The 27,559-nt window shown below is 42.8% G+C and overlaps 1 protein-coding gene across 1 annotated transcript in view; it reads right to left on the bottom strand.

Annotated features, from left to right (window-relative positions):
* The window catches only part of coro7 (coronin 7), a 136,258-nt gene that overhangs the window by 1,874 nt on the left and 106,825 nt on the right, over positions 1–27,559 (bottom strand). The window contains exons 10-27 of the mRNA XM_037793551.1: positions 7,659–7,713; positions 7,322–7,379; positions 6,990–7,135; positions 6,795–6,896; positions 6,626–6,715; positions 6,361–6,514; positions 5,393–5,568; positions 5,048–5,156; positions 4,691–4,777; positions 4,444–4,586; positions 4,176–4,280; positions 3,886–3,971; positions 3,182–3,323; positions 3,005–3,094; positions 2,764–2,880; positions 2,494–2,629; positions 776–867; positions 560–646 (exon numbers count right to left, since the gene is read on the bottom strand). Of these exons, the coding sequence (XP_037649479.1) occupies positions 560–646; positions 776–867; positions 2,494–2,629; positions 2,764–2,880; positions 3,005–3,094; positions 3,182–3,323; positions 3,886–3,971; positions 4,176–4,280; positions 4,444–4,586; positions 4,691–4,777; positions 5,048–5,156; positions 5,393–5,568; positions 6,361–6,514; positions 6,626–6,715; positions 6,795–6,896; positions 6,990–7,135; positions 7,322–7,379; positions 7,659–7,713 (1,975 nt within the window). The remainder of the gene's footprint in view (positions 1–559; positions 647–775; positions 868–2,493; positions 2,630–2,763; positions 2,881–3,004; positions 3,095–3,181; positions 3,324–3,885; positions 3,972–4,175; positions 4,281–4,443; positions 4,587–4,690; positions 4,778–5,047; positions 5,157–5,392; positions 5,569–6,360; positions 6,515–6,625; positions 6,716–6,794; positions 6,897–6,989; positions 7,136–7,321; positions 7,380–7,658; positions 7,714–27,559) is intronic.

The raw sequence follows: 27,559 nt of genomic DNA, 5'->3' as shown, positions 1-27,559 counted from the left end.
CGGTGAGGTGAGGAGATTGCAACCAACTGAAGCTTCTCCTGTGTGCCAAGCGTGTTGGAGAGCTACGGTGGCTGACGTAAAAACACGAATGGCCCTATTTAGAGCCAGTTGATGTAAGTAGAGTAGCGTAGGTCATGTGGAGCAGAGCCAGTGCTTAAAGTGTGTGTGTGTGTATGTCGGAAGTGAGTTGTGAAGCAAGAGAGAGAGAGCAGCGGCGATGCGATTGAGTAATGTTATCGACTCTGACCCAGGCTGTTCTTCGGCTACTGTAGAAACATGGCGGTGCAGCATGGGGGACTACGTGGAGAGGAACCGCTCCCTATGTAGATATAAACGACTCATTAAAAAATGACTCATCGACTAAAGAAATCTTAGTCGACTGAGACCAAAACAACCGATTAGTTGACTAATCAACTAAGAGGGGGCAGCCCTATGAGAATCACAGTAGTAGCCTTTCCTGCTAATTTGCACGTGTTCATTACATGTGATTGGTATCATGGTAGCAGAGTGTTTAAATCAGAGTCGAGACTCCGCAGCTATTTCCATCACATTCACTCACCCACTCGTCCTCGTCGACCCCCTCGAAGGACTCCTGTGGCAGCGGGTCGTCCATGTTCCCCAGCTTAGCCACCATGGCGCTGAGCAGCTGGGCCACACAGACACACATTCAGTGTTAAAACGCCGCTGCATTTATTCAGCAACTACAACATGTACATGATGACTTTGACCTGGATAATACGCATCGTAGATGACAGACACACTAGAGTCAGCTCACCTCCTCTTTCTTCTGTTCATCAGTCTTGGCCTCCAGGTAAACAGATGAGGGCACGTATTTCCTAACGGGAGCCTCTTTGGGGGCCTCACTCACTGAAATAAAAACACACAGCGTCAAAAAAGCAAACATACCAGCACATATCCAATACTGGTGTCAAACATACGGCCAGAGGGCCAGAATCGGCCCGCCAAAGGGTCCAATCCGGTCCACTTGATGACTTTACAAAGTGTGAAAATTGCAAAGAAAGAAGTAAATTTTTTTCCAATTTTTCAATAAAACGTTATTCCTATTTGTCCACTGGAGGTTGCACTATCCTAATAAGAGTAGCAGGCACTATGCTTGAGACGCTATTATACTGTAGATCCCGCACGCTTACGTAGAAGCTACATGACACAAAACTGTCAAGCGTAGGGCTACTGTGCAGAAGCTGCCGGTGGAAAATGTCATACAGTGTCAGGTTTTCCAAGAAAAATGGAACCACTTCATATTTCTTCACAGAGGTAAATGGGAAGTCTACGAGGGGTGGACGCAACACAAATTAATTGTGAGGTGATGAAAATGCATGTGAATTGAATAATGGAGCGATAAATTATCAAGTCTTCTGATTAATTTGACTAAAACAGTCGTAATGTGATGAAAACAGAGCCACGTTTCATAATTTTCCCGTCTTACATTCATCATTCACAACAATGAATTACCATTTATCATCTAAGGAAAGTGGCCTCAAGGGTGGAAGTAACAAAAAAACGCTCTATCAAAAAAATAAAAAATAACATGCCCACTCTGTGAACTGCTCTACTCTTGACTTTGTGCAGACATTGACATGGTTTTTGATTTGTCATTTTGGGCAGAAGTAACATAAATTGCAAGCTGTATATGATAAATGTCAGCTGGGTGTTGTGAATGATGAATGGTCGACAGTTTATTATCAGATCAACACTGATTCAAATAAAACGTGAATCAAGTTTATCAAATAAATTGAAGATTTATCGCTCTATTTTTTAATTCACATTCATTTTCATCACTTCCCTTTTCTTCAGTTACTTTTTGTTACTTCCACCCTCGAGGAGGCAATTTTGTGTTGTGAATGATGAATGTAAAACGGGAGAAATGATGAAACATGGCTCTGTTTTCATCATGTCATGACTGTTTTAGTCAAAACGAGTTTAAGTTGATCAAATCGATTGGTAATTTATCGCTCCATTTTTCATTTAACATCCATTTTTCAATTCACATTGACTTTCATCACCTCCATTTTTATCAACTAATTTGTGTTGCTTCCACAGCGTGTGTTCACAGCACCTTTCAGCACACAAGGAATATAATATTCGGCGCCACTATCAGACTCATCGTAGCGAAAAACACAACAACTCGCAAGACCAACTGAGAACAGAGAATATGAATGAATTGTTGGCAGGTTTTAGGAAGCAGCAGTCTGTTCTTAGTCGCGTTCATCATCTGTTTTTAGTTGTAGCCGACAGATCAGAGAGACATCTCAGGCTGCTCATCATCTGTTTTGTAAATGGTTCATTAAATGTGAATGTTTTCAGAATGTACTTCTTTACACTACAAGAAAGGGGAAAAGCTTGAACGTGGTTTTACTCGTCCGACCCACTTGAGATCAAATTGGGCTGTATGTGGCACATGACCTAAAATGAGTTTGACAGAAAAGAGATGTGTTAGACACAGTCACATGGCGTGTATACATATATGAGCACCTGGCGTCATATCTTTTGGCTTCAGGCTGATCTTCTTGTGTTGTCCGTTGGAGCCAGACAGCCAGGCAGAGGCAGTCAGCGCCGCTTCCCAACAGACTGCGGTGTCGGTGTACACGTCGTCCTGGAAAAACTCTTTCTGGAGACACAGAGGCACACACATACTGTAGGGTTATTTATACTTCCTATAGTTAAAAAAAACATTTATTAGAAATAACCATCATGAAGGAAAGCATGCAGTGTTACGTCCGCTAGGTGGTGTAGTTGGCTCACCTTGACCCGCGGCACTCTGAAGGCCACCGGCTCTATGGTTGTCTTGTTGAGCAACAGTCCCACAGCGACCTCCACATCACGCACGTTGCACTCTGACTTGGGCAGGAAGGCCAAGCCCTGCAAACATGGAAACAATCAGCACACACAGCATCACAAACATGGCACAGTTTTAAGGGTATGGTGACTGACAATTGAAATATGACAAAAATGAATGAAAGCACGAGTGAGTTCAGCTCCGTACCTTGTGTGGCTCGGGAGAGTTGAAACTGCTGCACGCCATAAAGTAGGGATCTTCAGGGACTATCTCGTAAATGTGCACTCTGGTGTCACCCTGGATAAAACAAATTAAACACATGTAATTCTTCTCCGTTTTGACTTTCAAATGTACCTTACGTGCAACTATATTTAGTCTGCTTACTTTTGCAGTGAGAATGAGCACACTGGTGTCGGGGTCGTAGAAAGGGATGAGTGTAGACGGGGAGATGTCTATGGTGGTGCTGGCTATGGCTCCGGAGGACAGGGAGTCGGCAGAGTACAGGTAGAGTATTCTCTCACTGTGACTGCAGAGGGACAACAAGAGATTTTCCATCGACTGACCCAATGCTGCTCTGATAACACTGAATTATGATGCCTTTAAATACATGACTGATGACATGATGAAGTAGGGCTGGGCGACATGGCCAAAATCTTCTATCACGATACAGGTCATTTCATATCGCGATAACAATTGTGATATAGCATGTTTTGTGGTAATTCAATAATTAAATAGTCTATATGAAATAACCACATGGTAAAGCCTATATTTTGTATACTCCACTGTGAATTAAATACTTGACAAATGAAAAGTACAGAGTATTTTCTCATTTTAAGAACTTGACTGTAAAATGAACATAAATATAGACCTAGCCTAGATAGACATTTCTATATAGTTTTGATGATATATATCGTCATATTGCCCAGCCCTAGTCTGAACTGTTTTCAGTAGAAATAATAGAGTGGTTTAAATTCACATAATTCTGTGTAGTTAGAATAGTCATCTGAACACTGACATCACCCTGAAATATATATTATATCTATCTTTTGCTGGCTTTATAACACTTTAACAAACAAAAAAGTCAGTACCTGTCAAATCCTGACACCAACAGGTACTTTCCCTCACAGACCCACACCGCACGAGCTCCCCTGTGGCCCTCAGGACCTGGGCCCTCCTACAAAAAGAAATGTAAGAGAATTAATTAATGATTTTTTTTTTCTTTAACCTTTATTTAGCAAGATAATCTGATTGAGATTTTGAGTCTCATTTCCAAGCAAAAAAAGTTTCACACAAGCAACATATAAAAACACAAATAACAGACTCAAATCTCATCTATTTTTATTGCATCCTCCCATGTTCTCCGATGTGCTGTACATACCTGCACAGGTGCATCGGACTTGCGGGGGTCATAGATGCGAACTTTCCCGTCTTTGCACACTGTGGCCAGGAGCTTTCCATCTGGGCTCCACGCCATGCCAAAGATCTGAACATAATACGCAAAGAAGAAGGAGAAGGTCAGAGGACAGGTGGTGTATTTACTCCAGTATGTGTAAGCGAACATATCCAAATGTCCAAAAACTATCATGTATGCAGTCTGTGATGTTTTACTCTTGTATTTGATCAATGCGTGGATCTGGGTCACCCACCTGGTCCTGGTGTCCGGTGAGGACTTTGACCTGCTCTCCGCTCTCCACGTTGTACATTCTGACCGTGAGATCGTAGGATGAAGACACCAGGATCCCGCTGGCCAGAGGGTGGAACTTGATGGAGTAAATCTTCTCCGTGTGGCCTACGAGGGGTCACAGCAGCTGTCAACCAACTTGACTTTTACTGTTGTACGTCAGGTTTGTCACTCAACAATGAGGTCATTTTGGTAAGTGGACCCGGTCCTACCTTGCAAGATGACCTCAGGCTCAGTCAGGGTCTCTGTCAGCCCTCCCTCTGGTACCTGCCACACCCGGATCTTTGCATCATCACCAGCTAGCACGGACAGAGAGACGGAGATACGCATTTCAACTCACACTCACACACCTCCTGTATTGTTGGCTTTTTCATTCGTTACCTCAATGCAGAAAATGAGGAAGGGCATCCACCAGCATTTTAAATTATTTTTATATTATTTTATTTCATTTTTTATCATTATTTATTTAAAGGGCGACCAGCGCCCCGCTGAAGGTGGAGCCCTAGGTGACCGCCTATACTGCCTATCCCTAGGTGACGGTACGGTACACAGTACATGTATTCACTCACCCACAGCAAGCCGCTGCGTGTTAAAGGGGTCCCAACAGAGGTCGATCACATTGACAGAGTTTTGGATGGTGAACAGGGCGGTGTCTGGTAGCCTGCCAGGCTGAGAGCGCTGAGGAGAGGACAGGAGTAAAATCAGTCACTCACACACGTACAGTATGGAGTAGTCTCCCTTTACAAAGTAGCTGAAGTACAAGGGAAAAAAAGAGACACCCAACATGGAGACAAACAACAGTTTTTAACACTAGAACCGCCAGGGGTTGCTGTATACCTAAAACCGCACTTTTTGGAAAAGTCACAGACTGGGGGGACTTGGAATATTTTATTAAAACAAAGTTGCTGCCGTACCTCAAAAACGGCGACCTGGCCCCCGGAGATGGCGAGGGGCACTGCCATGCGTTGGCGGTTGACACAGAAGCCGTCAGACTCGCCTGGAGTCGTCAGGTTGATGCCACGCAGGTTGGTGAAGTGTGTGTCCCGGTGCATCACTGCACCCTGGATGTGACGGAACTTGGAGGTCGGCCCTGGATCAGAGATACATAATCCTAAATCAACAGCTTTGTCACTAAAGAAACATTATTATTATTATTAGGGCTGTCAAAGTTAACGCAAATCATTTTAATGCCACTAATGTCTTTAATGCTTTAACGCAATCAATCTTTCGGGAGCAGGCTCAGTTTTAAAGCTGCAGTGAAGATGCTGGTATCATGTGAAACTAGAAAACCTAAAGAATCCATTGGTACCAACCACGTAAGGAGGAGGTTAAATAACGCTCTGAACTTACACTAAATTTTGGAGAGGAAAAACTGTCATGGCCATTTTCAAAGGGGTCCCTTGACCTCTGACCTCAACATATGTGAATGTAAATGGGTTCTATGGGTACCCACGAGTCTCCCCTTTACAGACATGCCCACTTTATGATAATCACATGCAGTTTGGGGCAAGTCATAGTCAAGTCAGCACACTGACACACTGACAAGTGTTGGGCTTGAGTTTGCCATGTTATGATTTGAGCATATTTTTTATGCTAAATGCAGTACCTGTGAGGGTTTCTGGACAATATTTGTCATATTTTTGTGTTGTTAATTGATTTCCAATAATAAATATATACATACATTTGCATAAAGCAGCATATTTGCCCATTCCCATGTTGATAAGAGTATTAAATACTTGACAAATCTCCCTTTAAGGTACATTTTAAACAGATAAAAAAATAAATAAAGCCATTCAATATTTTAATCGGTTGACAGCCCTAATCATTATAAAAAGACAGATATCTTAATGAAGAAAGAGAGGTTTCAGGTGTGAGTTCATACCCATCAGGTTCTGGATGGCCTTGACGCTCTGGCTGGGGCTGGGGAGGAAGCCTGAGGAGAGGCCGGAGGTGGAGGAGGGAGAGCGGGACGGGGCAGCGCTGCTGCTGGGAGTGCTCAGAGGACTACTGGAGGTGGAGCAGCCACGTGCCGGGTCCTGTACAACAATAAATGTCAGATTTTTACTACCCCCAATTTTGGGAATATGAGAATCCACTAGTAGCATTATTTCTGATGGATGACCACGTAATACTAAAACATTTTCTACCTCCTTGCTCCCCCCACTGGGCAGCTCCTTCTTTACTGGTAGAGCCTTTGGTTTGGGATGTTTGTCTGGGTTGAGGTTGACTTTCTCCACCTGAGGACAAACAGATTGTTTGAGGCGTCCACACACTGTGAAGACTGGATAAACTTGTTGAGAGTGGAGAGTCTTTTACCTGCTTGTTCCCTCCCTCCCACCACTCCTCAGCAGACATGGCTGGAGTTGAGCCCACCGTATCTGGGAACAGATCTTCATGAAACTCCTGGAAGTTTGAACGCTGGAAGACAACGCCGCACAAATACAAAAATCACATGAATCTGATGTAAGTGTCAGCATGTCAGTAATTTCTGTGCGTATACTGTATACACACCTTGCGAGGGACTTGATAGCTGATTGGCACGATGCAGGTGTCGGTCAGCTGAAGCACACTCATCACTTCGCAGGACATAACATCCAACGCCAGCTTGGGTACCATGGCAACTCCTCGTGTTGAGGTGTCCGTCAGACAGTGGCTCACTACGGAGATAAAACAGAAAGAGAGGGATCAGATACCAGGAGGGAGAGCTGTTACACCTCTTCCTAACTGGAAGTGAATGAGAGAACATCAGATTGTTTCAGTTTTTCTCAGTGAAAAAACCCTCTGCCCTGGATCTATTTATGCAAAGAGGTGTCTGACCAGACAGATAAATGATGGAGCTTTACCTTGAGAGAGGAAAGGCTCAGACGTAGACACTTCAAAGCAATCAACCACGGTGTCCCCCTGTGCGAGAGAAAACATTATTAATCTTTATATTGTACTGCAAAGCATGACTGTCTCAGTAGTGAATCAGAAAAAAACCCACCTTATCATCAGCACAGAAGTATAATATTGCAGTAATGACAGTTGACCTTCAAAGTACACATGCTGCTGAATTCCTGATTTGGGATACAACTACACAGAACTTTTCAGGAATAAATATTTAATAATATCTAACTCATTCCTCAATGTTGTCACCTGCCGGAATGCATAATAAACGGGCATTAATCTACTGTATCTCACCATGCCAGCCAGTATGAGCAGACTAGTGTCCTCATCAAACAGAGGGATCGCCGTCCTGAAATCAAAGAGACAAGAGAGGAAAAGAGACATTCAAATGATGCTCAGAAACAGAGAACACTTACTATATTACATGTATCACTATATCACAGGGTCGCTTCTGTAGGTTGAAGTTTTACAAAGACGCCACTAGATGGAGCAGGATGCTCAATTTTAGGGCAAAAGTGGTCATACAGTACATCTCAGCTCAGAAGCTGTGCTGCCATTCTTTTCACTGATCTTTATCTACAGATTAGGTAAACAGTCGGGGCGAAAAACTCTGTTGAACATGTTAAGTTAAACAAATGCACAGTCAGACTCACTGATACTCACATTCACTGATTAATATTCCTCAGTGCTCTGCCTCCTCTTAGTCTTAAAACTTAAACTTTATTACATTTGTCATATACATACAGGTGCTTAGATGAAATTTGACCTCTGCATTTAACCCTTTGTGAGTATTTTTAGGAGCAGTGAGCTGCTGTGAAGCGCCCGCAGAGCAACTTGGTCAAGGACACTTCGACATGCAGACAGTAAGAGCCGGGGATTGAACTAGCAACCTTGTGGTTAAAGGATGACCCGACCTACCCACTGACCTACAGCCAGCCGTCGGTCCATAAGTGGACTATTCGGTCGTTTTGGTCTTAGTCAAGTCAATTTTATTTGTATAGCCCAAAATCTAAAATTTGCCTCAGGAGGCTTTACAATCTGTACAGGATCGTCAAACTCGTACGAGTGTTAGTCGACTAAGAATTTCTTTGGTTGAGGACAGCCGTACTGCACAATAAAGGTAAAAGAGCATTATCAAAGATAAATATAGCATAAAAACCCACGAGGAATATGTTTCAAGATAGATGCATTGTCAAATGAACAAAGAAAAACAGACTCAAGGTGACCTATAGGAAAAGAGCTGCGACTAATGATCAGGACAGACGATCGTGGAAAAAACATCATAGTTTCCTTAAGCCAAAAGTGGCGTCTTTAAACGTTGTTTTGTTTGACAAAAATGTCCAAAGATATTCAGTTTACTATCACACTGACTATGAAAAACAACAAATCTTCACATTTGGAAAGCTGCAACGAAACTCATAAGATTAATGATTAATAAAATAGCAAAATAGTAACAACAAACCCTTTCAGCTCTGCATGGAAACTCCACCCACACAGGCATGAACAAGGCCACAGTCACCTGCCTCCTCTCATGATTTGAAGTAAGAAGATTGAGGGATGAGGAAACTGAATGAGCTTTAAACTCAATGGGGGAAAGTACAACCGGGCTGTAGTAAATAAACCAAACAGGAAGCAAAGGCTTAGACGCATACGTGCACAAACACAGGCGAGGCTGACCACTCTGCCTCTTACTCTCCCTCATACTGTAAGTCTCTCAAGTTATCAATGAGAGCAACAGGCAGCGCGCCGTGTTGTTTTCCAGACAGGAAGAGAGGCCGAAGAGAGTGGTGGCTGATCTAACCACTCCACATCACAGGCCACAGATAGGCTCATTGAAGTGGAGAGGCAATTCCAGCGATTGGCTTATGATGACGACCTTGTGTGATGGTGCTATTCTAGTGGAACGCCGCTCGGCTGCCTCGGCATCGACCGAGAGTGACAGACTGGTGATGTAAGGCTCCAAGTATGACAATATAATGACAGACTTAGTTTGGGTATCTTAAGCAACTGCGCATGGTGACACGCAATGGTTTCTGTACTAAGTACAAGAGTCACAGAGAGAGAGAGACTGTATGTCAGCAGCTGTATGAAAACTAGGGGTGTAAGAAAATATCGAAACACTTGATTATCGCGATATTAGGTTTTGTGATACTGTATCGATTTGTAATTGATAGTTTACATGCAAAGATTCGTTGCAGACAGTGGTTCATTTTGTGTTTTGTTTAAACAATTCTTTATATACAGTCTATGCAAAAGACTAAGATGGTGATGGCCAAAATGCCGAAGTCGAGGCTTCAAAACGCCAGTCCATAAACCAATATAATCTATTTTCAGCCGTTTGACTCGTCCACTCCAACATAACAATCTAAACTGAGACAGGAAGTAGCGTAAGGGTGCACTGCTAACGGTAAAAATCACAATATATCTCCTTGTTTATAGTATTGCAATATATTGCAATATACTAAATCGGAACCCCTTGTATCATGATACGTATCGTACATAGATTATTGCCAATGCACAGCCCCAATAATGACAACAGAGGAAGACTTTCAACAAACCTACACTCACGTCATTAAAAGCTGGCTGAGTCTGTGGCTGTAATAGCTCACATCCTTTTGTTGCCTTTATAAATGTTTTCCAAACTACGATGACAAGAATCTCGGTATCATTTTCATTTGAGTCTTATGTTACATTTTTGGAGGTAATTTTGCTCTTGGCAGTTTATGCAGTAACAGCAGACGGAGAAACAACTGAATGCTGGTCATGACTGGCAAACTAACCTGCCAAGAGGAAATGGTCTAGAAAAATGAAATATTACCTTGTACTGTATACTGTGAGTGAAAGGTCTCTTTTACTGTTTTCTTTTTTTGGCAAGGTTCATAAGAGTCAGTCTTGATATAAAATTTAACGAGCCCACAGAGGGAAGAATAGATATATGTAGTATAGATACAGATATCTATATAGATGGGTAACTGGAATACTGTGATTGTGAATGTTGTGGTAATGTTTTACTCCAACCAAGGTATTTAACTAGAGGTGTGAATCACCAGAGGCCCCATGATACCATATTATCACGGTACTTAAGTCACAATACGATGTTATTGCAATTTTAAACATTTTGTGATATGCTATATCGTAACGAGTATTGCGATAAGATATTGAGATATATTGCAGTTTGTCAACATCTGTTTTATCTAAAAGTAAGATAAAGTTTTCACTCTGTTCATCTCAGAGTTTTCACTCACATATCTTGAGGTCAGAGGTCAAGGGACCCATTTGAAAATGGCCATGCCGGTTTTTCCCCACCAAAATTTAGCGTAACTTTGGAGCGTTGTTTAGCACTTTTCCCGATAAGCTAACATGACATGGTTGGTAGCAATCGATTCCTCAGGTTTTCTTGCTTCATATCTTCACTCTATCTTTAAGATTGAGTCCACTACAACCTCTGACAGACAGAATAGTGGCCAGGCTTGCCGGCGGGTCGTTGGATTATTAATCGTTTATATAATAAAAGTCAATACTTGATGATACAATATTGCCACGAAAAATATTGCGATACTATGCTCTATCGATTTTTTCCCCCACCCCTACACTTAACCCACGTTGTTATCAGAAGGTCTCTTTCCCTGTTTCCCCTACTCTACCTTTCCAGTGGTTATCTATATTTCATCCCGAGCATCTGTCAAAATGGACCAGACCTGTACCCCCCTCTTCTCTCTAATTTCCCTCCCTCTACCCTCGGCCTGTGAAGTCAGCGAGGGGCCGGCCACGCTTCGTTAGGGCGACTGTGTGTTCCCATGTCGGAGTCAGTCCACAGGGAGTCCCTAAACACCTCCATTCCCACACCCCTCTCTCCGCTGCCTGTCTTCCTCTCCCTCCCTCACTCTCTCCTTTCCTATTCAACATCACTACCACCACCTTGCACCCCGCCGTCTCTTCCTGCCTCCTAGATCCTAAATCGGTGCCTCCAAATTGCCTTCACCCTCTCTGCGGCCTTATCTCTGTTTTTCTCACAGTAAACGTACAACAAGTCAAACAGCCACATAATAGGAGTGGAGCTTTATCACTGATAATGGCCTCTGTTTACTATCGCTTTCATGCTCCACCTCACCGCCAGCCCATTTTCCCACACAGGGAAACACATACAGGCATGCATGTGCATATTTATGCCCATAGATGCACCATCATACACATGCATTAATGTGCACATGCATTAATAAGAGCGTGCAGCTACAGTCATGTTGGGTTGGAGCGTGTTGTGCAGATCTCGATCACATGGGCTGATTATGAATGAAAAGAAAAACTATTACGGGCCTCATTCATGCTCTTAGGGGAGAGGCTGTAAACAAAAGAGTGTGTGTGTGTAGTACCGAATCCAACCTGACACACTAATCCAGACATAAGCCCTTTTCTGGGTAGGGTGTGTGACTAGGACAGGTTTAGCCACACACACATGCTAATTAGTCACCAAATAATATAGTATTATATAATGACGAAGGAAAGACGCCCACAATATCAGCTGAAAAGCGAAGAAGACTTTGACTAGCGCGGCCCAGGCCTCACACTCTCAGGGCTATCTGCACCCACTAACGTCTCAACACCTTTCCAGCTCTTCCAACGCTCTGCGATGAGCTCTAAAAATCCCCCTGGCTTCAGTCTGTCACTGGCACTCTGCTCCTATCGGAGTTTACACAAAACAGAGAGCGGCGAGAACCCCGCCTTCCGCCTCGTCTGCCATCGCCTCACACCGCCTCTCTCTCGCGCAGACCCCAAACGCACATCATAAAATGACCTTCTGCCCATGACAGCAGCCTTCAGCACCAGCAGATATGATGGGTATATTACTCTACGCTAATGTGCATCTGTGTGTGTGTGTATGAAAGAGTCTGAGTCAGCCCAGGTATATTATGATTATGAGAACTTGCTGTTGTTTGATAATGTAAGCGATAGTGTAAATCAGTGGAATAACTGACTAATGGAGGGCCAGACGAATGGATATGCGGATGACAGACAAATGCAGAAATGGTGCGTGTGTGTTTGAAGTGAGGAGTGCACGGGATTTGGGCATCTGCAGCTGGGGTTGTGGTGGAGAGAAACCTCAGAGTTGGTAGAGTTCAACTGCAGCAAAAATGTCCAGTCATCGGACAATCAAATTATGGATATACACACACTAGGGCTGGGTATCGGTTCTCGATACCTTTAAGCTACCGAAATAACCCAGTACCAAGAAGTATTGAAACTTCTCCAGTCAAACGATGCCTGCAATTGATCCTTTTTGTGCCCAGATCTGGAAAAAATTTACTATTTGAATGGTTTTCCTCGTAGCCAATCACCGCCTTCATTCTTCGATTTAACGCAACGTGCAATTGGCCCGTTACCACAGCAGCTACAACCCATACGGCCGGGATTGCCTGCTGGCTTTATCACTTTAAGGGTACTATTATCGTAATTTTTAAAATGATACCCAGCCCTAGTACACACAAAATCCTTCCAGAGACACAGTCAGATGCAAAGATAAATACTTTGTCTGTGCATTTACGTGCTTACAAGCGCGACCAAATATGTAAAAGTATGAAAAATGCACACACACCAACACACTCCGTAGTACGCTTGTGTGAGCACATATAGACTCGTCCCGATAGCATCTGACGCACACAGTAGTGTATTATATACAGTATATAGGGGGAGCTAATGAAAGCAGCCTGCAGAGGTATAAGGTTATGGGTTGACCAGATCGGTATCAGTCAAAGGGACCTTTCTCTGTCGTATGAGATCACTGCCTTTTAGCTACAGGCCAGACTTTGCTGCTAAAAACACACATTAGAGAGCACAATAAGCTCCAGTCGACAGGTAGGAGCTGGCCAGAGAGTAGGGAAGAAAGAGAGGAGGCCTTTGGGGAATATGAAACCAAAACAAAGCAGCTGGTTGTCTACGTCTCAATTTTAGAGTTTTTTTTCACTCTCACTCACTTTATTGCTCTTCTAAGATGGACACACACTAGACCAGTGGTTCCCAACCTTTTTCCTTAAGGAACCCTTTTTCTATCATTGATTTAACTGACGAGCCCTGATTATATTATATCATATTATATTCAATGCATAACAATAACAGTACAGAATAACTATACAATTAACCCAAATAGTGAACGCAATACCTGCAAGAGGTTTGTGTAAAACTTTGAGCAGATTATTTCCAGTGAATATTGCATACTTAAAGCTACAGTGGGTAGAAATGGAGCAAATGCAATCTCAGTTGAGGAAATACCAAGCACCGCCCACCAACCAGATCACAGCCAATAGGAACGCCGTCATGGACTAGATTTTCTAAAGTCTGAAAACAGAGTCATGAGGAGGTGCAGAAGTCTAGTTTTCTCTCAGAACACTTGAATTACAATATGCTGAAAGGTTATTATGGAATTTTTGCCCAATGATGTCAAAAACATACTGCCTACTGAAGCTTTAATAGGCTTCTTTTTTGACAAAATCAGTATTTTCTTCCCTTATTTTGTGAGACTTGTTTTAAGTTTATATTTTAAATAATAATCCAGACTTTAAAAATAATAATTCATTTAGTTTTCTTCACAGAATGAGTATGAGTATGTTTTTTTTAAAATGTTGTCTTACACCCCTTAAAATCAAGAAGGCCTCACGAACCCCTGAAAGCTTTGGCGACCCCCAGTAGGGGTCGGGACCCCCAGGTTGGGAACCAGTGCACTAGAAGACTTTCAACATCCTCACAAGCTATGAACAGATCAACAAAAATGACTTTTGCAGATTACAGTCTGCAATCATTTGTTGTCTGCAATTAACTGCATCATCCTCCCAAGTTAAATAGAGTTATTTCTGTCTATTCTGTGTAGACGGTAGCTGCTCCTGAGGTTTCACCCCCATTTAAGTATTTTTTCATATGATTGAGGGTCTACTTATAGAGGATGTCGCATGTTGTTCAGACTGTAAAGCCCTCTCGTCACGTTCAGATTTGAAACTCGAACATTTGTTCAAATCACAACCGTAATCTGATTCGTTTTAACCTCAATCTGAAGGTGAGAGATTTGAATCATAAATTTCATTATGTGGAGACTGTCCACAGTATTGGAAACCAGTCCTTCATGGCCAAATTTGAGCTCATAATCTGGCTTTAAATTATGTGGTGTGATCTCAGCTTAATTTACTGTTCATTCTATTTTCATTTCATCCTTTTCCCCTCCGTCATCCACTCCGCCCTCCTTCTTTTATCGGTCCCCTGGTTATGTCATCCCGGTCAGTGGGAGTGAGTGAGTGGCGAAGCAGTATCGCTGAGGGTGAAGGGTCTGCTGAACTGTGAACTCCAACAGTCCACTTTATCAGCCCTCCTGCCGCCAAGGACTGTGGGCCTGCAGCTTGTCCAGCTGTCCCGGCGGGCCTCTGCTGTCCCGACAGGCCTCTGCTGTCCCTCTGGTCAGTGGTGACTTAGTGTTTTAGACTGAAACTAGAGCCGTCTCAGCCATAAAATAATGTTTGGATTATCACACGGGGTCATGAGGACACTCGGGGTGGGTCACAGTAAGAAAAGCAGACACGTTGTTGGGAGCCTGGAGTCACTGGTTTACCCCATAAACATTAGATCAATACACTGTTCCCACACTCACTCAAATTCAGACCAAGCTAAGGTCTTTTATTGGTGAAATGCAATGTCTTCAAGTAAGAATATTGTGGGTTACGATATTATACAGCTCAAAATTTAACATCTGGGACCATAGTCCAGAATCCTGGTGACATAATATAATAATATATATTGACACAAATATTCATCACAGCGAGGGATGTGAAGAAATGTTGGTGCTATATTTATTCCCTGACTTTTTGAATCTATCTACCTTTTCTTGGCTATACATGTGTTTTCATAGTAATAAAAAACAGGACTAAGAGTCTACAGTCCTGCAGTCGGCTCTGTGATTTTAGCTAAATGCTATTGTCAACATGCAAACATGCTCACAATGACAATGTTTACATGCCGACGTTTATCAGGTGTAATGTTTATATGATCACCATCTGCTTATATGGCTGAGGCCGATGGGAATGTCATTAGTTTTGCAGATGTTTGGTATAGATGGATAATGGATACGCTGCCGCTGCTCAGCCTTGCTTCCCATTTTTTTCCAGTGGCCACTTGCAGTACTGCATCGACCCCCTTTGGCCCAAAAAGCATTTTCCCCATACAGTAGACCACCATTGTAAAAGAGACGCTGCTGACAGGACTCCTCGAACTGCAAACAAGGCCGATTATGACTCCTTCTATTATGAATTTTTGATCCGTGGAGGTTTTATATTTGTAAAACTTTCCTCAAGCCGAGAAAAGTGATTTAAACATCTGTGATGTCATCAAAATGTAAAGTCTATGGGCCGAGTGGGAGCTCATCGGCAGGGCTAGCGGGAGACACACTACTGCGCATATTCAGTGGGCCGCATACCCCGGAAGTAAACCCCGAAGCTAGAAAACTTTTCCAGCATATGCGCCAGGCGAGAAATTGGTACCATCTTGGAGTCCGGTATACAGTTCTTATAACACCTCCATGGTATTTGGTCATAAACCAAAATATTTGGTAGAATTCTGGCCTTATGATGGCGCTAGATTAAAGGTGTTATTGATAACATATTTATGTAGACAAATATATAAAAAAAAAAAAAATGATACAACCACAGAGCTTTTAGAAAGGTGCTGAATAACAGTATGGCTTTTCCTTAAAAAAATAATAATATTATGAATATGAATGAAATATTTTATAAATTTTGACAGGTCCAAAATGAATATTTTGTTTATCTCTGTGGAAGATATCTGACGTTTTGTTCCCACTTCTAACAAGGCCTGTGAGCCAATACTATAACGACGTTGGTATCGCGTAGTATCTCTAGGTCGTGAGTTAGTGTGGAAACAAACGGATAAATGGCTGAGATTGAAAGTAAGTGCCTGGCAACGACTTGTTGTGAAGTGAATGCAATGGAACAGGAGAGGGATGCGACATCTAGTGGCTGAATGTTATCAATGTTATCAATAGCACCTTTAAACGTTAAGGTTCTTACAATGCATCCTGATGGAGACATGATGTCCGTAACAATTTTCATGACAATTCATCCAATTGTTGTCAAGACATTTCACTAAAAACTAAAAATGTCAGCCTCACCGTGACACTGGAGGAATTTGGGATTTATTCTCTGGAGACCAAGAATGTCAAAATGTAATGACAATCTATTCAATAGTTGTTGAGATAATTCAGTCTGGACCAAAGTGGTTGACCGACCAACAGAACGACATTGCCATCCCTATGAGCCACACCACTGCCGGCTGGTTAAAAGGGGAACGACCAGTATGAGAGCATGAGGAGGACTGTTGAAACCTTCCATTTTAGGCCTTTCTTTGTCTCCCCCACATATAAACACAATCAGCGGCAGATTAATAATGTGGCAGATCAGTTGTAGTATGAAATTAATCAGTAAAAATATGCGGTATGATGAACAGTTGACTGTAACTAAACAACTGTATCTCCCATTTAAAAGGATGACCATATAAGCACATGCTTTTTTGATTATTTTCATTATCGCTATCTGATGATGGCAGTTCATATGACCAGCAGATTATTTATTTATTTATTCTTATGATAACCCTGCCCTCTTCCTGTCTTTATTGTTTGCCGTGACAGAACACACTCTCTCTGTTCCAGCGTTATTACTCTTGTGTGAGGGAGTTAGACACAGCTAATGGTTTTATGCACACTTACGCTGCAGGCCCATGGCTGTTCACATTACCCCGACAATGGAAGGATTGATGCGGAATAATCCACTGGTGATTAAATGGGATTCATAACGGAACAACACTAGACCTGTAACGCCGTCTCTAGGATGGTATATCCTGGGTTGGTTTCTAGTGTTCTGCAAATATGTGAAGTAAAAAAAAATCCTTTCCATATGAGAGAGAATATTTCAGAAGATTATGGAAAAGGTCATCTAAACAGCAAACAAATGGTTTGGCAATGATTAATCTTTCCAAACGCTGAACTATAACAATCCACCAGAAATGAAACAAAAGAGTGCCATAAGCAAATAAACAATAAATCACAGCCGATGAACTTTGTCACCTTTGTAAACTCACAAGCTCACAGATCAATCAGACGTCTGCACTTGTGCTGTCTGAATGTGTACAAATGTTTCCATTAGCAGCATCGGAGCTCCAAAAGAACCGCACCACAAAAGCTAAACCACAGGGTCACAGCGGGGGCGAGTCTTCAATAAGACTCAAACTCACAGTGGTTGAATGCAGCTGCAGCGCCTTGAATTCAAATTCAATTGACTGTCCTCATTTAACGCTGTGCCAGTTCATTTTATCCACACGAGAGGACCAAAACCTGGACCAGGAACCTGATATGGCTCTTTCTCTTGTTTATTTCTGGACATGAGGAATAGGGCTGTGTATCGGCAAGAATCTTGCGATACGATACGTATCATGATACAGGGGTTAGGATTCAATATATTGCGATATAGGAAACTGTCATAATATAAAGAACACAGCGCCATATACATAAAATCTGAGTTATAAAAGTGTATTTTTGTATGCAATCAGATCAGTGGGATCTGCATTTGCATTTATCACAGTCTCTGTAACATCCAATATCTTAGCACTACTTTTTGTGCAATCTGAGCCACTAATCTTTGCATGTAACTATTAATTAAAAGTCGATATAGTATCCCAAAACATATTGTGATACTCAAGAGTATCGATATTTTCTTACACCCCTAATGAAGAAACAGAAAGAACGACATCTAATAAGCCCCTTGTTTGTACCTCTCATGTATTATCATTATATTCCAGTAAAGGCCATGACACACCAAGCCGACGGGTGCCCAGTTTGGGGCCGTCGGTGAGCGTCTGTCGAATACAGACTACCGCTATCTGCTGGTAGAGAGGGTTATTTCCTCTCAGGCAGGCGCAGAACATACGTGTTCGACTCAACACCCTGATGAAGACTTGTTGAGTCGAAATGCCTTGGTGTTATCCATGTCTTAATAAAGGATTTCTAATTCATAAACACTTTATTTTGTCTTTATTAGTGTATATATAAAAAGAATGATTTCTTATCCAGATAGTCTTTGAGGATTACCCTCAAGACAGGTGGCTCTATTGCAATGATAGTAGATAAGAGGCCCACACTGGGGTTACTGTAGGTTCTCATATGGTCTTAAAGGCTAAAACACAGCTGTGGTTGGGGTGCTCCTGAATGCAGCTTCTAAGTCACGACGAGTTCAAGGATCCTCAGCAGGCGTTAAGCTGCACAGTCGCCCTGCGGAGCAGTGAAATGTACTTAAGTGCGACATACTTTCTGCACTGAGTCTGTGTGTTTTGTTGCCAGTGTGTGTGGGTATTTTAATAAATGTGCTGGGTTTCGCCTGCCTCGCTACCTTCAGGAGCCAGTTCATTAGAAGGGAATTAGAGTTGACGCGCTGCGTTCCTGAGAGGGGGAAGAAAAGCCGGGATTGTTGGTGGAGGGGCCAGCTGTGGCCCCTCTGAGCACCAGTGACGAGGCTCTCAGATAGGCTGCCAAGCGGCTGCTCTGCCCTCTCTCCTCGCTTCACCGGGCCCCGTCCTCTGGCCCCTGACTACCGGCACACACACACACACACACATGTTGTGGCACACATGCATGCATGCTCAGGATTTAATTAAACTCACTGAGTCCCGTGTCAACAGGTCTGCAGTGACCCCTCTGACACCCAGCGTACACACTCCCAATTCCACATACAACCACATGCAAAGTTGGCAAAAAAATGCAGCAGCTTCAGCACTTATGTCCTCAAGAAACACAATAACGCTTCATTACCGTTCCAGCTTGTCAGTGCATCTCAACCTTCACACAAGCATCAACGCTGCACATCTCTCAGTTAATCCTTCTTTGAAGGGGGAAACAATGAGCCCACAACAAGACGGTCCTACTGTGTCAGGCATGTGTAGAAAAACAACCCCTCACACTATAATAGACACTTAGAGACATCTCAAGACGACTTGAGCTGTCTGACCACATGACCGTCTGAAAAATGAAAACCCCCCAATCTTTATTTTTACAAGAGGAGACAGAGCGGGAGAAAACCAGTGATACAGATGATTACACCGATTAAACACACACGGTTCTACTTATCCCAGATAAATGAGAAAAGCTCATCTTCAAAATGACACACACATACACTCAGAGACACTATATAAGTGCGTGGTAAACTGATCCAGACTGGCTGAGCTATAAAGCAGCCAGGTCAGTGGTCATAAAGAGACCTCAGCGCTGCTCTATGGACTGGGAGGGCTGAAGGGCAGACATGGGTGGGGGTGGAGGGTTGTTGTAGGATGTGGGTGGGCATGAGGGCGTCACGGTGTACAGACTGAAGGGGAGGTAAGGGTGTGAAAGTGGGAAATGATAGAAGGTAGACAGCTTTGAGGTTGCTGAGAGAACTAAATAGCGTGTGTACTGTATATCAGCATGTTGAAGTGTGTGTTTACATCCGTAATGCGTCTCTGAAGTGCCGGTGGCTGCTTGTCGACGGCTGCCGAGCAACCCGGAAGAGAAGCGTTCCGCGTTAACCCCGTGGTTCAGCATCAAGGGCCCGGGCTAGATGACCATTAAATGACCTGTCGGCGGGGGCCTGGGAACCGAATCAGCAGCCGCGACCGCCTCGGAGGAGAGGAGAGAGAGGAAGCGTTGGCACAGAGGACAGAAAGAGGAAAGGTGAGGGTCACGACCGCGGCAACCCTCTCTGCTGTCAGGTCACCGGAGGACTTCCCCGTCACAGTTGCATTTTTAAACGCTGAACCCAGACGGAGGTACACATGTTTGAGAGGAAGTGTGAACCTGTTTTGCACTCTCAACTAGCAGTTGATGGATTATCCACCAATATTAGTGCTTCACAGATGTAAAATCTCTGCCAACGAGGCCCAAATAAATTCTGCAAATGAAACAATCCCTGAAAGTCTGGAGGCTTCTCTCGTTTGACAGCACACAAAATACGATCTTGGCAACACAGAGCTGCCAAAAACATCCCTCTCTTTACGTGACTTTCGCATCGAGGACAACCCTAGCTTAGTTTGCAAGTCAAAATGCAGGAGAAAATGTTCAACTTTTCCGTTCAGTCATCCCCTTTCATTAACAAATATCTGTCTCTTCAGGTTAAGTGCTTCATTAGTAGTCCCATTAAAGTCTTTCTCTTTCACATTGCAAGCCAATACTAATGGCAAAGACCGAAATACAAGCCTTTTTTTACAAATAACATGAAGCCAGGTGGGAAATCCCGATAATAAATCTGAACATGAGATCAAACCAATGATGAACGAATAAAACCACAATGAGACTAATGGAAAAGACTATTCATGACGTGATTTATATCAGCAGATATAGCGGCTAGTGGACTTTTGGATTACACATAATCTGTACGAGTATCTGACCTTAAAATACCTCCGTATAAATCCACTTATATTCAGTGAATAAACCACAAAATGTCAGGCTCGAGATCAGCCGTGGATATAATGCATTGCACAGTAATTATTCTGCATACCAGAGGCACAAGTTAAAAGTAATGATCATAAGTTCGGCTTTGTCTTGGCTCCACTGGGTCAGTCACATCATTATAGGAGACGATGTCAGTCTTTAGGTGCACTCTTAGTCTATTTTTCCTACCGTGGAAAAAAAAAGCCACAACTGTTGCCGATCTGATGCGCACACACTGAACCACTCTATAAAGTCTACTTTAAAAACATAACCCAGCAGCAACAGGATCGATGAATGACTTACTGCCACGTTCAAACCCTGTCCAACAGACCGTGGACGCTCTTGAACGGACACTCGGCTGCTAAAGCATACTGTATACCTGCCAACCTTGAGACCTCAAAAAAAAAGCGGGATTTCAAAACAAAAGCGGGAGGGTTTGGAAGTCCTCCCCCAGAAAAATTTGAGTTTCAGAGACTTTGTTTCCTGTTGAGAATGAAAATAACAAAATAATAAGTGCACTGGAACAGTATTTTTTGTTAAATAGGCCAACTTTTAATTTTACTTTTAATTCTCAGGAAAGAAAACTGGATAATTCTCCCCTCTGGTGTGAACTTATGCGAATCTCTGGTATAAACTAGGCTAATATTCTTCATCATCCAGATGATACGGGTAATTTATGCAGAAGATCGCCAGATTATATGAGTACTTTATGCAGAAGATCATTGGATGATACGAGTACTTTATGCAGAAAATCGCCAGATGATTCGGATACTTTATCCGGAAGATCGCCGGATGATAAAAGTACTTTATGCGAAAATTTTGCCGGATGATCCGGGTACTTCATCGCTCGGCAGTCGAGCCATTTTGGCTTCATGCACCACTGAGCAACTTTCATAGGAATGAACGGGAGCCCTCCTCCAACGCTGTATCCAATTCTCTTTATACATCCATGACTTATACACGCTTTACAGCACCAGGAACACATGTTGAGATAACGAAAATGGAAAAAAAAATGTGTTAAAATTGCCATAAATCAGGAGAAATGCGGGAGGATTTTGACCCCGGGAGGAAACGGGGAGAGGGCAATGAAAAACGGGAGTCTCCCGGTAAAATCGGGAGGGTTGGCAAGTATGTACAAAAGAGCAACAGCACGGCCCGACAATTTGGAGTACACCACAACGCTGTGATAGCACATGATTTGATCATTTATCGATGAATATTTTCTAGAATCTTCAGCCACAGTTCCCTCAAACGATGGTAGAGCTTGACCTCGTACCAAAGCTCACATTGGACGATCCAAACCATTTCCAGACCATTCTTGCCCTAATGTGTATGACTGACTGTGTGTGTGTGTCTTTTCCTTCATGGAAAGCCAAGACAGAGTTATTGGAAATGCTAGAACCATAAAACCCAGTAATTTATGGACACAAAACATCACTGTTTAATATTTGTTTTTCCTTCAAGCCTGAGTACGTGTGTGCAAATGAGTGAGAGGGTCGACTCGAGAGACGGGACGAGAAAAATAAAGAGAGAAATATAAACCCTAAAACAACTTCTTCTTCAGACCTTTTTTTTTTCCACTAGAGCTACAAAAACATTCTTCAACAGAGCGCCTTTCATCGATGGTCATTCGCGTGTGTTTTGACTCCGTGGTGTCTTCCAGTTGGGCTTTATCAGAGTCAGTTAACAGAGTTTATCAGTCCCGCTGTCTGCCAGCCTGTGGATCTCTGGAGCCAAAGCCATCTGACTCATCTCACTCTGTGACACACACACCTCGTCGGCGGCGACTATGTGTCCATACTTGCTCTTTCTGGTCCATTTAAAATGCCACTTTATCACCCCTCCACTGTTCTCTCTCATATCTCAAAAAGCAGAAATTCCTCTCCTGCTGTGTGAAAATCTAGCATCTCCAAAAAGACAACATTTGGAAACACACACACACACACACACACACACACACACAAAAGGATTGTAATCTTTTGAAAAACTGACTTTCAGGGCTGATAAAGTTGTTCTGTTCAAGTATAGACATACAAATCAAGGTTTGCATTAAAAGAAAATCCCTTTTATGCATCATGATTTAGGCCGAACAACCTAAAAGTTATTTCAGCATCGTACCCTCAGCCTGCCTGTGGCCCCAGGCCTCGGCCTCACCTCTCCCCCCTCGTCCCGGGTGGACCGCCTGTGCACGAACCTCCGTGTTTTACTGCAAGTGGGTCCAACACACCCACCCTAAATCATCTGCTTTAATGACCGAAGCAGGGATTTGTCCAGTGAAAACCAATAAAACCCTCACAGAACCGAGCAGATTTACTGTAACAGAGATGGTGAAAGACTTATAGAGGGAGGGGAGAGAAAGAAAGATACGCTGAGCGAGACAGAGAGTAGTAAGAGATAAGATCGCTATCACGTTCATGTAGTAAATCACAACAGCTATATGCGTGTCCTCATACAGTACATGTGTGTGTGTGCTTATAAGAATGCTTTGAGCTTTATCACGCTGCATCTGGGAGAGTTATTGGACAGAAAAAGAGAAAGTAAGACGTTGTTACAGAGGACACCAGAGCCTTGACGAGCTGCATCTCTGTCTGTATCTCGCTCAGGAGAGAAACCGCGTTTTTGTGACCACCCATACGGAGTAACCATCGCTAATGCACAGTTCAGTATTCCAGTCACACAAAAGGAAAAAAACTAGACGCAGTGATGAACACACACACACACTTCTAGCGTCGTCTATGGACTAGCCATCTCTTTAACAATAAGCAGTGCTGACCAAACGTTTACAAGGCCACATCCAGCCCCCCTTTCCACCGCGGCATGACGAGGCAGCTTCGAGCAATTTGTTAACACAGCAGATGAGTATTCCTCTGGAGGATAAAGCTAAGTGGCGCACTGAATAACACACAGATGGGCCTTAACTTTGAAAACACAGAGGAGGCCGGACGGTCATGGATGAAAAAAGACACCGCAGTCATAGCTTCTAAACAATAGAAACAAAACGCTCTTTCTTTTCATTTAATCAACTTCTACTTGACCTCTCCGCCATGTCAAGGCCGCCACATCCATCTCTTATGGCTATCAGCGCTGTTCGTCACAGCTGAAGGAAGGCTCCTTATCTGCGTGTTTGTTTTTATTTAACCTCCTTTATTTAACTAGGTAGGCAGGTCAGAGCCAAATTGCTCAATGATCGTCTGGCGAAACCCAAAAGAGGCTTTTAAAAAAGAGGGCGAATGAGAAGGAATAAATTCTAAGTGCAGGAGAATCAGCGCCACGGCAGTTTGGAAACAATGCATCAAGGCAAGACCACACAGTTTGCACGATGGGCGGTTGGGATAAAAAAATGTAGTGTACAATATTGAAAGACAGGAAATCAAACCGCAGGAGAGGAAAGAATAACCGTTAAGGAGAGTACCTGTATTACTGTTTGTGATACGTTTAACAGTCATTTATTAAACTTTCCTTTGTGTATAATCTTCCTCCACACATAACGACATGCTCCTACCACATCACATGACAGACTGACCAATCTTTCTGTCTGGCAGTTGGCTGAATAGGATGTGACTGACTGTGAGTCACAGCGGTGGAAATCTTTATTTTACTCCTTACAGATAGGAATTTACATTTTAGAGAAAAGGCTGCACTCTGAAAGTTCAACTGTATCTATTATAATTAGAAATAAATGAAAAAGTTGACAAAAAATATATATATAATGAGTAAAAAAGTTCATTAAAATGTGCAAAAGATGCTTGCACATTTAACACACAGCCTTCCCAGACGCTATTTACCACAATATGTAAATTACCCGTCTGCGAGCAGCGGTCTGACCTGATGTGACCTGATCCGCATAGTTGCTCTCATCCCTCTGATAGAGTTTCTGTAATAGTACTAATACAGCAGTGCAATCATAGTGAACATACTGCAGCTAAGCTGCTGTCACTTTGCCTCCAGCATTAAACCACAGGCATGCTGCTGTTACTCAATACCTGACATACCGGAGAGGTGAGGAAGGAGGGAGCACAACGAGGGGGGAAGGTAGGAAAGGAGGAAATGAAGGAAGAGGGGATGAGTGAAGGCAACTAGTGTTTATACTTATACGAATTTTGTTATGTGATTTTTTTATTTTCCGTGCATGTCGTATTTAAGGTGAGAACACAGAGAGAAACGTTCCTCCTTCAGCAGAAGAATGTAAAAAACCTCCTACTGTCAAACTCACATAGATCACTCTGCACAGAGAAGCTCAAACGTCCAAGTGAAGAAACAATGAGCACACAAACACATTTTAGTTTGGAGCCATAGACTGTATATAAGAAGTGGACATAGTCACTGTGAGGTCACCCATTGGTTTGTCGACCGACAGTTTGAAGCCTCGAGTTCGGCATTTTGGCTGTCGCCATCTTGGTTTTTGCAACCAGAAGAGGGTGGAGCTAAGTACAACCGAATGCTGATTAAGACATTTTTAGGTGATCAAAAAGGTTATGAGTAACTTTCATGAACTGAAAACACACTGTGAAAGGGTTAAAGCTGTAAGACGAAAAAACGGACAACTCCCCAGACCGGACAACACCGTGGTAGCGACCTGTCAATCACACTCGCCCTAAAGCATCCCCTGCTTTATGGTCTATTTGACTCTAAATGGGACCATAATTTACTAAATGAACATCATGCTGTATTGAAGAAGACTTGAAACTAGCGATTGAGACCATAAACTCATGTTTACAATGTTTACTGAGGTAATAAATCAAGTGAGAAGTAGGCTCATTTTCTCATAGACTTCTATACAATCAGACTTCTTTTTGCAACCAGAGGAGTCGCCCCCTGCTGGCTGTTAGAGAGAATGCAAGTTTAAGGCACTTCAGCATTGGTTGCCCACTGTAAATGTTACAACAACATTAATAATTGAAAAAAGAGGCTTAAATAAAGGAATAAACAAGAAAGAAAGAACAAATGCAAAAAAAGAAAGAATGAGGATCATGGAAAAATGCCACTTCTGGATCACCCCCCTTAGTAACCGGGGGATGGGAGGTCACCAATACGCTCCCACAACCCAACCTCCTCTCCTTCAGGCTTCTCTGCACTCTCTCCTCTTCTATCAGTCTTATCAGAGCCTCGGTGATAAGCAGAGATCTCTCTCTTTTACCTCAAGAGAGAAGCTTCAACCAGACGCAAACTGCTCCATCCACAAATGCAGGACAGCACAGCTGACGCAGCACCCACATGTGTCTAGTTTAAAAGACTTTGAAGGCTAAATGGCAAATCATACAGTTAAAGAGAAACATGTTCTCAATGAGCTCGATAATGTAAGTTGGTGAATTGTTTTCATTATTCTTCATCCTTTTCAACAATAAAAATGTGCACTAATGGCTTGTCCTGCTCCGTGGCATGCGCGGCCCAGCTGTGCTATCCGTCTGCGTCTCTCTCCTTAATGAGAAGTGCCAGTGTGCGCAGAGTCAACAGACTAGTAAACCTTAAAGTGAACCGTGCTCTGACCTCTCCGGGGTCTCCGTGTGCTCGCCCCCCCGTCTCGCCCTCCTCTGCGTGAAGCAAACAGCTCCCTGCAATCATTGGAAGTTTGAAGCGAACAGATTTTTGAGGTCTTTGTGTTGAGGGCCTTTTCATGTTGTTCTCTGGGATATTGAGAAGCTCACATCTCAGCTTGAGGCCCGAATGTCACAACAGAATAAATGAGGAAATAAAAAAAAGCATAAAAACAAAACAATAAACAAAGCAACAAACAGGAGCCAGATTTATTTTGTCATACGTTATGTGACGACAGCCTCTCTTTTCCTTGACCTCGATGGAAAACGTCATGAGGTCAAGGAAAGATGTGAAGGAGAATTCAGAAGGATTTAGGAAAAGACAACTGCGGTGTTAAGAGAATCTGATTACTCTCTTATACTAGGCTCCGTAATTGTGATGCGACGGCGGCGGATGAAACTACAATGTTCCAAAGATGGACTACAAAAGGCGCTGCTTCCCCCCGTGCGTTCTTAAATAGCTCCTTCAGTGACAGCCTGCTTCACCCGCGGTGTTAAAGAGAGATACCGCAGGTCCTTCTGCTGCTGTAACACTTTACATCAACATATATAAAGGATTATCTGACCTAACGTGGACAACCGGTGAAAAATATCACTTCATTACCATGGTTGGAATATAAATAAAAAAGGAATAACCTATAGGCTACCACAAAAGTTTATACGTTAAATATTGAGTTATTGTTTGAGTTATGGTGAAGGAGTAGAACCATTAAATGTATATTTCTTCCTACTCCTTTTCGGACGTAATATTTAATAATTTGTTATTCTTGTTATTCTTGTTTTGTTTTTTTACTTATTTGTTACTTGCTTGAAATAAATAAATAGAAATAAAGTGAAACAAATTGGTTGTCCGTTCATATTTATCAACATGAATTAGTATATGACTGTATGAAAATAATATTTAAGATAAGCATATTGTTTGTTTTCATGAACGGCCGAATGGTGCGTCGCTTTAAATGTTGCGGCCGCAAAGAATTGTGGGGCGTAATATCTCTTTCCTTTGGTAGATAAGAAAGGAAGCATTGAAGCACCTTTCCTTAACATTTAGAGGATTCAAACAGCTCTTATCATGACTGCTACTCAGATACTTACGGGGCATTTCACTCTGTCAGGAACCTTCCTAAGAGAAAAAGTCTTTTGGACCGCAGCCTCTGTGTTTCCCA

Source organism: Sebastes umbrosus, chromosome 14 (genome assembly GCF_015220745.1).
Source record: "Sebastes umbrosus isolate fSebUmb1 chromosome 14, fSebUmb1.pri, whole genome shotgun sequence".
NCBI lineage: Eukaryota > Metazoa > Chordata > Actinopteri > Perciformes > Sebastidae > Sebastes > Sebastes umbrosus.
This window is presented reverse-complemented; position numbering and strand designations above follow the sequence as displayed.